At 52.8% G+C, this 12,456-nt stretch overlaps 1 protein-coding gene across 4 annotated transcripts in view; it reads right to left on the bottom strand.

The window, feature by feature from the left end:
• Positions 168-12,456, bottom strand: part of CCL25 (C-C motif chemokine ligand 25) — a 31,885-nt gene continuing 19,596 nt past the window's right edge. Inside the window, exons 1-6 of one of the 4 annotated variants that reach the window (XM_005661259.3) lie at positions 3,573-3,665; positions 3,286-3,396; positions 1,451-1,568; positions 1,231-1,367; positions 778-897; positions 168-572 (exon numbers count right to left, since the gene is read on the bottom strand). In XM_005661259.3, coding sequence (XP_005661316.1) covers positions 565-572; positions 778-897; positions 1,231-1,367; positions 1,451-1,568; positions 3,286-3,358 — 456 coding nt within the window. In that variant the 5' untranslated portion in view covers positions 3,359-3,396; positions 3,573-3,665 and the 3' untranslated portion in view covers positions 168-564. Of the gene's footprint in view, positions 573-777; positions 898-1,230; positions 1,368-1,450; positions 3,397-3,572; positions 3,666-12,456 lie in introns of those variants that run through there. The other 3 variants (XM_005661258.3, XM_021081930.1, NM_001025214.1) reach the window with 3 other exon arrangements.

Genomic DNA, 12,456 nt, shown 5'->3' on the forward strand with positions numbered 1-12,456 from the left:
GCACAAGGCTGGACTCACACCAGGTCTGCACAGCAGGCGGGGGCTTGGCCCCTTAGGAGCCACCTACTATGAGAGCTGAAAGCACAGATCCTGGGTTGGGAGAGGAACATGTGGGATTCAACGCAGGCTGGGGACTTGCAGCCCATAATGAGATGTGACAGAGACAGGAATCCTACCAAAGATTTATTTAAAAGCTACAAACAGGCACATCCTGGGAGAGAACTGAAGCTTTGCAAGGACCCAAAGGGACACAGCCAGGTGTGGCTCTGCAGGTAAGCAACTGTGACAATGGTCCTTTTCCAAGAACCACTGTCTAGGCCGGGCTGACTCTGGTGCCCAAAGCAGACCCAGGGCTTGAAATAAGATCAGCTCCTTCGTTCCAGCTGACCAGGGAGCCAGAGGTGGCAGGGGTGACAGGGAGGGAACCAGGGCAGCCTCAGGTGCCAGGATTGAGATTTGCCCTGAAGGACAGAAGGGCTGGGGCAGCTGAGGCAGCAGCGTGACAATGGTGTTGGCGAAAGTTCCCACCCATCTTGTGCTGGGTGATCCTGGGGAACTGTGGGCTCATGGTCCTGCAGGACAGATAGGAGGGGGTCAGCAGGGGAGGAGGACCGGAGTGGAGTCCCCTAGGACACTCTCCTGTGAACCTGTGGGGCTGGCCACAGGGCCAGCCCTCCATGGCCCTGGAGGTGAGTTCCCTGACCCAATCTGAGCTGATCGGGAGCCCTCATTCCTCAACAGCGGTGATAGGTGGAGGGCTGGTCACATGATCCTAACCTGGAATAGCTGTTGTCAGGAGGGAGGCTTTCCTCTTGCTGCTTCTGGTGGGACCACTAAACTTCAACAGCAGAGGCCTGGAGGTTCCAGAGCTCAACTTCCTCACTCCAGACTGAGGGCCTGTCAGAGAGAAGGAAAGAGAAATAGATGGGAGCTCAATTAATACTTTTGGGAGCACCTGGATCCAGCTGAGCCTGAAGCTGCACATTGGCTGGTTATTTGAGCCAATGAGTTACCCATTTGCTTGAGTTTTCCATCTCTAGCAACTGAAAGTGTCTTGACTAAAAGAGCTGCACATTTACTCAGCTTCCGCCTCACCAGCCACTGCCTTTCCTCGGGGGTGGAGGCAGCTATCAGATGCTGGGCTACTGTCCTCTCCTTTGGGGGTTGAGAAGCTCAGGGGTCAGCAGCAGGGAAGACGGCCCTTAAATGCTTGGCTGGGGTCTCACCCACCTTGGAAGAATCTCCGGCCGCTGTGGTGGGGCTTTGAGTCCTTCTTATTCCGATTGTCCAGGATCTTCATCCCAAACTGCACCCACTTGGCCCCTGGCTTCCCGCACACCATCTTGTCTTTCTGGGGGAAGAAGAATCTGGGGGGTGCCCGGGTGAGGGTGTCACAAGGGAGCACAGCTGAGTGAGAGCCTCCCACCGCGGCCCCCATGGTCCCACTCACATCACAGCAGGCAGGTTGCAGCTCCCGCTCACATCCTGGCGCTGGTAACTGTGGGCGCGCCGGAGCAGGCGCCACTTAATGTGGCTGTGGTAGGCCAGGCAGCAGTCCTCAAAGGCACCTGCGATCACACAGCCACCCACAGGCTCACATCTCTGCATTTGTGTGTGCAGCCACGTGTGCCCTTTGCAGGGATGGCCACAGACGTGAGCACTTGCCGTGCACACATCGCAACCCTCCCAGGCCCTGTGGAGGCCTGGGGATAGCTGGGGAGGTAAGGAAGCCACCTGGCTCACCTTTGGTCCTTGATAAGGGGACAGCTGGCAGCAGCTGGAGAGGACCCCACAGGCACTGGCTGGAATGACCCCAGGACCATGAAATAAAGGGGGGACCAGGGCCATTTGCACTCCTGCTCTGGGGCAGAGGGCAAGGAAGGGGTGCAGCACCCTGAGAAGGGGCCACCACTCCCAGCCCAGTGCCTCCTCTTACCAGATGTCCCAGTTCCTGCTCTGGGCTGGCTCTTTCCCACCTAGGGCTGTCTCAAGTGCCTCTTTCTCTCAGTCCCCATGATGGGAGGGGAAAGAGCAGGGACCTGCTGTGGGGCGGGGGGCTTGGAGGAAGAGCTGCTGGTGCCCGAAGGAAGGGTCTGGGAGGTTGAGTGGGTGGAATGAACAGAGGATGAATTAATGTGGAGATGGCGTGCTGGCCCTTCAAGGTCCTCTGGGATCTGTCCCTCTGCCAACCCCTGTCTCCAGGGGCCACACACCTGAGTCCTGAGAGGGGCATGGGGAGGGCTTGAAGGCTCCCTCTATCTCTCAATGTTGACCCCAAGAGCAAGGAGCAGTAGAGGCAGATGGACCCTATGTTGCAGGGTCAGGCAGGCAGTTCCCGGGCTGCTCTGTTCCCAGGATCAAAGGGCCCAGCCTGGGTGGCCTGGCTCCTGAAATGGGCCTCTAATAGCAAGACAATGGGAACAAAGCCCAGCCCCATCCTGGGCAAAGGCTAAGGTCTCCTGGGGGGTAGGGCTAGGGCCTCTCAGATCTAATGAGGTGCAGGTGGGGCAGGTGGGGAGGCCATGGAGCTTCCACCTGGCCAGGAGTCCTGCTTGGCCAACTGCTAGGGCTCACAGGGAGGCAGAGCCCAGTGGCAGGGCTCCAGAATGGCCTTTGGTCGCCCATACCCTCAAGTGCCTAATCTAGGGAGAAGAGGGAAGGAATTCCTCATTAATAACAGTAATGGTTATCCGTGTTGCTGCTGGGCAGTGAGCCAAGAGTTTTGCAGACATCAGCCCATCAGGTCCTCACGTCCCATCTTTGCAGTGGGAATTTGGAGCCCCACTTTGCAGATGACAAAACTGGGGCTCCTGAAGGCTGAGTAGCAACTCTCAGCCAGGGCCATACAGTGAGCCTGGGTGGGGAAAGCCGAGATGGAGACCCACTCTTGTTGGTCTCCCAGACTCTGATCTCACCCTGTACCCCTGGCTCTGCAGGCTCAGGACACTGCAGTGTGTCCCAGACAGTAGGTCAGCAGCCATGCCGCTGCTAAGATTCACCCTCTGCTCCCCACAGCCCCTGGACTGGTTGGAGTCCGGAGGGAAGCCTTGGGTCATGGATGGTGGAGGAGGTGCCAAGGGGCCCTTGAAGGAGGGGAAGAGAACCATGCACCCCTAAGAAGCAGCACAGATGCCAGGAGTGGGGTGCTGTCTGTTGGAGAATTAATTCAATGGTGATGGAATCAGGGGAGGCTTCCAGACGGAGGAGACAGGCACACAGTGGGGGAAACACTGGAAGGATGGGGAGAGGATGGCCCCAGGGGGGCAGACATGTCCGAGACAGTACCTTGAGCATGGATAGCAGGAGCCCAGGCACCCACGAAGCAGGCCACCAGGCAGGCCAGGAGCCACGGCCTCATAGTGCAGGCTGGTCCTCCTCCGGCGCCTCGAGGATTAACTAGGAAGTGGGGGTGGGTGGGACGATGAGGACCCAAAATGCACAGGAGCAGGCACGGGGGCAACCCAATCTCAAGCCTGGGCCCTCTGCAAGGGAGGCAGGTGGCACGTGGCATGGGATGGGGACAAGAGTGCTGGAGGGACCTGCTTGCTGCTGGTCTCAGCGGGAGAACTCACCAAAGCCTACTGGGTCCCTGGAGCCAGTGCCTGCTGGAGCAAACCCAGTACCCAAGCTCTTCTGCCCCCCAGGCCGGCAGGCTCACCCTTTATAGATGGGGCCACACCTGCTGCTCCGCCCTCCCTCCTCCTCCCAACCTCCTCTCCCAATCCCTGTCCCAGTTTCTCTCTCTGGCACTGCCTGCCTCTCTTCTCCCCATTTCTTCCTAACTTCCCTTTCCAATGTCAGAATGCAGCTAGAGGGAGTAGGGGTTAAAGGACAAAAGGACCCCAGTCAAAGAGCCAGGCAGGAAACAATGATGCCTTCAACTAACTACTTGGACAGGGCAGACAAGGGTTTTTCTCCCTTGTTGCTGACACATGGACGGATGCAGGTGGACAGACCCAGCCCTGACCTCAACCAGCCCTTCGAAGGCTCACTTTCCCAGCACCCCAAACGTCTCAGCCAGCACCCTGCTTTCTCCCCAAAAGGTCCTTTTTTCTCCTCCTGGTCCCTCTCCTGCTCCACCTCTAGTGGACACACGGACAGGACTCAGGCTGCCTGGAGCAGGGGATCCAACCTCCACTTCTTCTCCCCACTCCCAAGCCACCTGTTCTTGTGGGGCCCGGACCTCACCCTGTCTTTTCTCCTTTCACACAATGGGGTGACCTTCTCATGTCACAGAAATGCCTTGGTTTTGAGAACAGGCAAACCCGTAGAAATAGAAAGTAAAGTTAGTTGTCGTCATGGGCTGGGAGGAGGGGAGACTGTGAAATGGAGGGAACGAGTTTCTTTCTGCTCTGAAATTAAGACAGTGGTGATGGTCAAGGGACTCTGCAAATATAATTAAACACCGAGGAATGGTCCATCTGCAATGGGGGCAAAGTATGGTAGGTGAATTTTCCCGAACACTAGCTTGAGAATAATCTCAATAAAACTGTTATTAACAAGAATGTGAAAAAGAATATATATAGGTATAACTGAGTCACTTTGTTGTAAGAAGAAATCAGCGTAATATTGTAAATCAACAACACTTCAATAAAATTTTTAAAAAACCTGTTATTAACCACCATGACAATAAAGCAGTGCTCTGGTTACGGAAGAAAAACAGGAGCGCAAGGCAACCACACCAGCAGCAAGCAAAGCAAAACCCATCTAGAGGGAGTTTCTTTTTCCCCTGGGGTCGCTCGGAATGGGGGGGGGGAGGCGGTGGAGTGAGAGAGTCTCAGTTAGGTGGAAGGGGGCTCTGCAGAGATCTCCAGCCCATTGCATTTAACTTCTGATTGCCCGCATCCTTAGCTGTAGACCACTCTGAGTATGATACCCTATAAACCCCTTTCTCATCTCTCCCAACTCCACCAGGAGGCCCTGGCCCGGGGCGCTGGGCTCACCCACTCTCAGGGCCAAACCAGGTAGCTGGGTGGGTGGGGCTTAGATTAAGGGGCGGGGCTTGACGAAAGGCTTTTGGCTCCAGGGCGGGGCTTTCTCGGCGGGGCTCAGATAAGCCCCGCCCCTCTCGCCTTTCCCAGAAGCTGAGACTCTACAGCCCTGGCGCCCAGCGGTCCTGAGCCGGTGGCCGTGGCTGCTCCTGGGATTGGTGAAGGTGGGCCAGGACGCGGCTCCGCGTGGCTGCCGGCGTGGGGACGCGGCTTGGCGGGCCAGGGCCAGCCTCCCCGCTGGGGCCCCTGCCTCTGCCTGCCCCATTGGCGGGCAGCGGGCGAGATGTGGCGTTACCCAGACTTGGAGGAGGTCCCCTGCCAGGGAGCCCGCTCCCCGCCCCTCACGGTTTGACCAACTGGCTGCCCGCGGGGCAGATAAGAATTTTGTGCTCTTGGACCCTGCTCGGAACCCAGGTGTCTGGGCAGCAGACTGCGATGCTTAGGAACTAACTGTCCTGGATGCAAACTTGGGGTTCCGAACACCACAGTTGCTGAGAGCAGTGCCAGACCTTCTAGGTCAGGACTGAACTGGGAAAGGGAAAGCCTCCGTTCCTCCAACTGCTAGAGGCGTTGAGGGTAAACTGACTCTTTTTTTTTTTTTTTTTTTTTTTTTCTTTTGTCTTTTTGCCTTTTCGAGGGCCGCACCCATGGCATATGGAGGTTCCCAGGCTAGGGGTCGAATTGGAGCTGTAGCCACCAGCCTACACCACAGCCACAGCAACGCGGGATCCGAGCTGCGTCTGCAACCTACACCAGAGCTGACGGCAAGGCCAGCTCCTTAACCCACTGAGCAAGGGCAGGGATCGAACCCGAAACCTCATGGTTCCTAGTCGGATTCGTTAACCACTGAGCCAGGACGGGAACTCCTAAACTGCCTCTTGGAGTTCCCGTTGTGATGCAAAAGGATTGGCAGTCTTGGGAGCACTTAGACGCAGGTTCAATCCGTGGCCTGGCACAATGGGTTAAAAATCTGGCCTTGCTACAGCTGTGGCTTAGGCAGCAGTAAGGCTCAGATCTCTGGCCAGGGAACTCTGTACGCCTCAGGGCGGCCAAAAAAAAGAAAAAGAGTAAACCACTTCCAGCAGGGAACCCTCTTCTCCATGTGTGGACAGGGCACAGGGGACAGAAGCCCCCTCCTGCCTCCTGGTCACCAGCTCTGAACAGGGAGCCATTGCCGGGAGCCTCCAGCCTGCAGCTGAGCCAAAGGCAGAGACTGACCACACCCTAGGGCCTGCAAGGCAGGCTGCCTTCTGCCCCGCCCTTGAGCGGGGTGGGTGTGCACAGCTCAGCTTTAGGGACTTATAGTGGGTGCACACAGGTGGCCCTACTGCGGAACAGGGAGATCAGTGGGCTCAGTGAGGGGAAATACCAACCCTTCCCTTTGGAGTGAACTCCTCTGGGGGGACTGAGTACCAGCTAACTCCCCTTTCTCTGGTGCTCAACCTTTGGCCCACTTTTACAGAGAAGGAAATCAAGGGTCAGGGAGGCCAGGTCATTTGCCCTTTTTAATTTTTTTATTCTATGGCCAGGACAACCCAACTTTTATTTCTTAAATACTGTTAAGGAAAGGGAGCTCGTCCCTTAGTAGGGGGAAAGGCCATTGAGAGAGACCTAGGGGTCATCAGGAAGGATACTGGGGAAGCACTACCGGCTGAAGTTGGGAGTCCTCTTGCAGTTGCTTTTGCATCAGACCCCCACCCCCAGTGCTGCTGACCCCCCTTCCTGAAGCTCTGGTGCCTCTAGGTCCTGGCTCAGGTGGCCCCTGAGAGAAGCAGAAGGGACCCCCACCCCCAACTCTGCATTGTTGTGCATCTTATGGGGAACAGACCAGACCCCAGGTGACCTGTCTGCCAGGCCTGGAGTCCTGTGGTATCCAGCTGCCACATGCTCTGGTCCAGATGTACAGTGGTTGCAAGGCAATTGGAGGAAGGAGAGAAAAGTGATGGGGTTTTTTTTTCTGTTTGTTTGTTTGTTTGTTTTTTTCAGCTGCACCCACTGCATATAGAAGTTCCTGGGCTACATCTGTGACCTACCCCTCAACTGTGGCATTGCTGCATCCTTAACCGCCTGGCTGGATGGGGGATTGAACTGACAACACCATACAGACAGGCCAATCATCAATGGTGCCACAGTGGGAACTCCAAAAGTGGTCTTCTTTAAAGGATGCCTTGCAAGCCTCTCACATGACTTTCAGGGATCTGGTTTCTAGATTGGCCCTGTGTTCTGCATGTGGTTGGCCCTGCTGCCTTCTGGAAGGCGGGCTTTGAGGGTCTTCCCTCCCCAGACTGACCAGCTGCCTCCAGGTTCCAGGGTACTTGGGCGGGGAACTTGGGCCACCAGCATGGCTTGCAGCCTTGCCCTCAGTCCTTGTGCTTCTCCTGCTCCTACTGAATATGTGGGGGGAGGGCCAGCTGGGACTAGGGCAGCAGTGACGTGAGGAGGGAGGGTGGTAGGCCCTGAGGAGAAGGTCCCACAGGGTCGTGAGTCCCTCTTTGAAGCTCCTGGGCTCCACCCGCCTATTCCATACAGGTTTTTCCGGGCACCTCATACATACCAGTCACATGCTAAGCCCTGGGGCGACCACAGTGAGCAAGCAGATGTGTCCCAGCCATGAAAGATGGTAGTGATGTCACCAATCCTCGCTAAACACCTGTTTGGGGCCATTTGTTATCTTATTCATTCAAAAAAACACTTAAAGAATGCCTTCTGTATGCCAGGCACTGGGCTGGGTACCTATGTAAGCAGTGAAGGAGACAACAGTCCCAGAGCAGAGCAGACAAGACAAGCAGCAGAGAGGGAAGCAAGATCATTTGAGGAGTTCCTGTTGTGGCTCAGAGGGTTAAAAACCCTACATACTCTTCATGAGGATGTGGGTTCAATCCCTGGCCTTTCTCAGCGGATTAAGGATCCAGGGTTGCTGCAAGCTGTGGCATAGTTTGCGGGTGCAGCTCAGATCCAGTGTTGCTGTGGCTGTAGCGTAGGCTGGCAGCTGCAGCTCTGATTCAACCCCTAGCCTGGGAACATCCATATGCCACAGGTGCAGCCATAAAAAGAAAAAAAAAAAAAAAAAAAAAAGATCCATTGAGATTAGGATCACTGCTATGATACGGAGACACTGGGAATGGGCTGAGCTTCTCTAAAGAGAGTGGCTTGAGGTGATGATAACCCTTCAGGGCTTCTCTGAGGCCCAGAGAGGTTAAGTTACTTGACCAAGTAAGCAGGGGCCAGATTCCAAGCCCAGGTCTGACTCCTTCACTCCACATGTATTGACTGGGTGCTTTATTATGCATATAATTGTATTTAAATAATGTATTTTATTTAACCCTGTCTATCTAAGATAATATTTCAACCTGTAATCAAGTAAAACTTATTTATGAGCTATTTCTCTCTCTCTCTCTCTCTCTTTTTTTTTAACATAGTAAGTCTTCAAAACTTGGCTTATTGTACATTTCAAGTGCTGAATAACCACGAATGGCTGGTTTCTATCCTATTGGACAATGAAGTTCCAGCCACAGATCACAGTCAATTAATAATTTTATGTTGTTTCTGGAGTTCTCGCTGTGGCTCAGCAGATTAAGAATCCAACTAGTATCCATGAGGATGGAAGTTCGGCCCTTGGCCTCGCTCAGTGGGTTAAGGATCTGACATTGTTAAAAGCTACGATGTAGGTGGCAGACCTGGCTCAGATCTGGTGTTGCTGTGGCAGTGGCCAGCAGCTGCAGCTCTGATGTGACTCCTAGCCTGGGAACTTCCATAGGCCACAGGTGCAGCCCTCAAAAGAAAAAAAATTTGTGTTGTTTCTTTTTTCCTCTTATTTTTTAAATTAAGACTTAATTTTTTTTTTTAGAGCAGTTTAGTTTCCCCAGCAAAAGTGAGGGGGGGAAGGTACAGAGATTTACCATAAACCCCCTGCCCCACCCACACATATTGCCTCCCCCATTATCAACATCCCCCATCTCAGAGGTACGTTTGTTAGCATTAATCAACCTACACTGATGCATCATTATCGTCCAAAGTTCATAGTTTACACTGGGTTCACTCCTGCTGTTGTACATTCTGTGGGTTTGGACAAACATATAAATGACCTGCATCTACCATTATGGTGTTATCCAGAGTATTTCCCTGCTTTCAAAACCCTCTGTGCTCCCAGCCTGTCTTTTTTTATTCTGATGTTTTAATAGCTGGGGCTTTGCCCATCCTGGAGATACATACACCCCTTCCCAGGCCTCAAAGATTCCCAGAGATAGTAAATGACTTCCTTTCAAGGAGGTCTTTCATATGTAAACCAGCCAATCCAGAGCCCATACCCTAACCCCCTCCCCTATCAGGCTCTCACTCTCAGGGCCAGGATCCTCCAGCCCTGATCACCCCAAGGCCAGGTGTCAGACAATTAGGGACAGCCTCTGTGTCCTAGAGCTGGCTGAAATTATTCAAACTAGCCCATCCTATGCCTGCTCACACTGCCTCACCCATTCCTGCCCATGGAAACCACTCCCTCTGCCTCCTGACTGGCCCCGGTGCTTCCCCCTGAGGCCCTGCGTGGCATGGCTTGTGCCCACTTCTCCGGGGCTCTGTGAGAGCAAAGTGCCTTTTCAATGGCACCATGTATGAATAATCATAAAACCTAAACTTTGTTTTTCTTTTTAGGGCCACTCCTGCAGCATATAGAAGTTCCCCAGCCAGGGGTTGAATTGGAGCTACAGCTGCTGGCCTACACCACAGCCACAGCAATGCTGGCCTACACTGCAGCTTGTGGCAACACCAGATCCTTAACCCACTGAGTGAAGCCAAGGATCAAACCCCCATTCTCATGGATGCTAGTTGGGTTCTTAACCTTCTGAGCCACAGTGGAAATTCCTAAAACTTACATTTTAAAACAGGTGTCTGAAGTTCCTGCTGTGGCTCCACAGTAACAAGCCTGACTAGTATCCATCAGAACGCGCATTCGATCCCTGGCCTTGCTCAGTAGGTTAAAGCATCCAGCATTGCTGTGAGCTGTGGTGTAGGTCTCAGATGCGGCTCAGATCTGGCATTGCCGTGGCTGTGGTGTTGGCCGGCAGCTGTAGCTCCGATTCGACCCCTAGCCTGGAAACTTCCATATGCCACAGGTACGGCCCTAAAAAGCAAAAAAACAAAACCAACCAGTTGTCCAGAAGATCCCACTTGGTGCAGTGTGTTAAGTGTCTGACTGCAGCAGTTCAGGTTGCTACAGAGGCACGGGTTCCATCCCCAGCCTGGCACAGTGGGTTAAAGAACCTGGCATTGTCACAGCTGCAGCTGGATTCAATCCCTGCCCCAGAAACTTCCATATGCCACAGGTGTGGCCATTAAAACCAACCAATCTGGAGTTCCCGTTGTGGTGCAGTGGTTAACGAATCCGACTAGGAACCATGAGGTTGAGGGTTTGGTTGCCCTTGCTCAGTGGGTTAACGATCCTGCATTGCCGTGAGCTGTGGTGTAGGCCGGCAGCTACAGCTCGGATTCGACCCCTAGCCTGGGAAACTCCATATGCCATGGGAGCGGCCCCAGAAAAGCCAAAAAGACAAAAAAAACCCAAAAAACAAAAAACAAAAACCAACCAACCCACCAAAAAAAAAAAAAAACTGGTGTCAAATGATATTCAGAGAGCTGGAGATGAGGGCAGGTGACAGATGTACCACAACCCCATGGGGTTCACCACTACTGGGGGGATGTTATTGGGAAAGGCTATATGGTCCGTGTTCTCGAAAAACATTCACACGCAGGTGGTAGGGGTGAAGAGGGCACCCCATCAGGTCTGCAGAGGGAGTAACTGTTAAGTGGAGACCTGAAGAACAAGCAGGTGTTAGAGGCCAGATGGAGCAGGGCACCAGAGACCTGCCAAGTGCGGGATGGCTGGGAATGGGAGGTGGGGGGAGAGTGGAAGAGACCGGGGAGGGGACAGAGGGGACGGAGGGGATGGGCTATTCAGGGCTTCACCTGCTGAGCCAAAAAGGGTCATCTTCATCCAGAGGGCACCGGGACGTGGCTGAGGGATTTAGCAGGGGCAGTCAGGTCTGTGTCAGAACTCCCAAGGGCATGTGGAAGATGCCCTGGATGGGGCAGCTCAGGCACAAAAGACTCAACAGACAACAGGCTGTCTTCCTATGAGGGCTGTGGAGAAGCCTCCTTCCCAGTGTTTTTCATGCCCTACCTTAGCAAGAAGTAATGCAGGAAATATTTACCAAGGTCTACTATGTGCCAGGTTGGGAAGTTACAGCAGTGACAAAATAGTCTAGTTCCTACTGTCATAATGATTTTCTTTTCTTTCTTTCTATTTTTTTTTTTTTTTCTTTTTAGGGCCACCTACAGCACATGGAGTTTTCCTGGCTAGGAAGGGTCGAATCGGAGCTACAGCTGCGGGCCCACACCACAGCCACAGCAATTTGGGATCTGAGCTGTGTCTGCAACCTACACCAGAGCTCACGACAATGCCAGATCCTTAACCCATGGAGCGAGGCCAGGGATCAAACCCAAAACCTCACAGTTCCCAGCAGATTTGTTTCCGCTGTGCCATGATGGGAACTCCATTTTTACTTTTCTAACAAAGGAGTTGCCATACCATGTGATGAATACTGAGATGATGCAAAACAGGCACCCAGGAGACAAAAAACAGGTAAATACAAATAAAGTCAGAAACAAAAGTAGGGACATAACTACTGACCTTTAGAAATAGATTTTTTTTAAAAAGTATTATTAGAGAATACTATGAAAAATTGTATGCCAATAAATTAGATAGCCTTGGTGAAATTGGCAAAGTGCTAGAAACAATCCATCAAAACTGACTCAAGGAGTTCCCATCATGGCTCAGCGGAAATGAATCTGACTAGCATCCATGAGGACGCAGGTTCGATCCCTGGCCTCACTCAGTGGGTTAAGGATCTGGTGTTGCCATGAGCTGTGGTGTAGGTCACAGATGTGGCTCAGATCTGGTGATGCCGTGCCTGTGGTGTAAGCCAGTGGCTACAGCTCCAATTTGACCCCTAGCCTGGGAGCCGTCATGTGCTCCAGGTGTGGCCCTAAAAAAAAAGACCAAAAAAATCCAAAAACTAAAAAAGAAAAAAAATGACTCAAGAAGAAATAGAAAATCTGAAAAGACCTATAATAAGTAAGGAGATTGAATTAGTAATCAAAAACATCTGGCATTGCTGCAGCTGTGGCACAGGTTACAACTGTGGTGTGGGTTCAGTTCCTGGTGTGGGAACTTTCACATGCTGCAGACACAGCCAAAAAAAGAAAGAAAGAAGGAAAGAAAGGAAGGAAGGAAGGAAGGAAAGGAAGGATGAGAGAAAAGAAAAGAAAGGAAGAAAGAAACCTCCTAACAAAGAAAAGGCCAGGACCAGATGGCTTCATTGGTGCATTCTACCAAATTTTTTTTTTTTTTTGTCTTTTTTGTCTTTTTGCCTTTTCTAGGGCCGCTCCCATGGCATATGGAGGTTCCCAGGCC

The sequence above is a fragment of the Sus scrofa genome, chromosome 2, assembly GCF_000003025.6.
Source record: "Sus scrofa isolate TJ Tabasco breed Duroc chromosome 2, Sscrofa11.1, whole genome shotgun sequence".
Lineage (NCBI taxonomy): Eukaryota > Metazoa > Chordata > Mammalia > Artiodactyla > Suidae > Sus > Sus scrofa.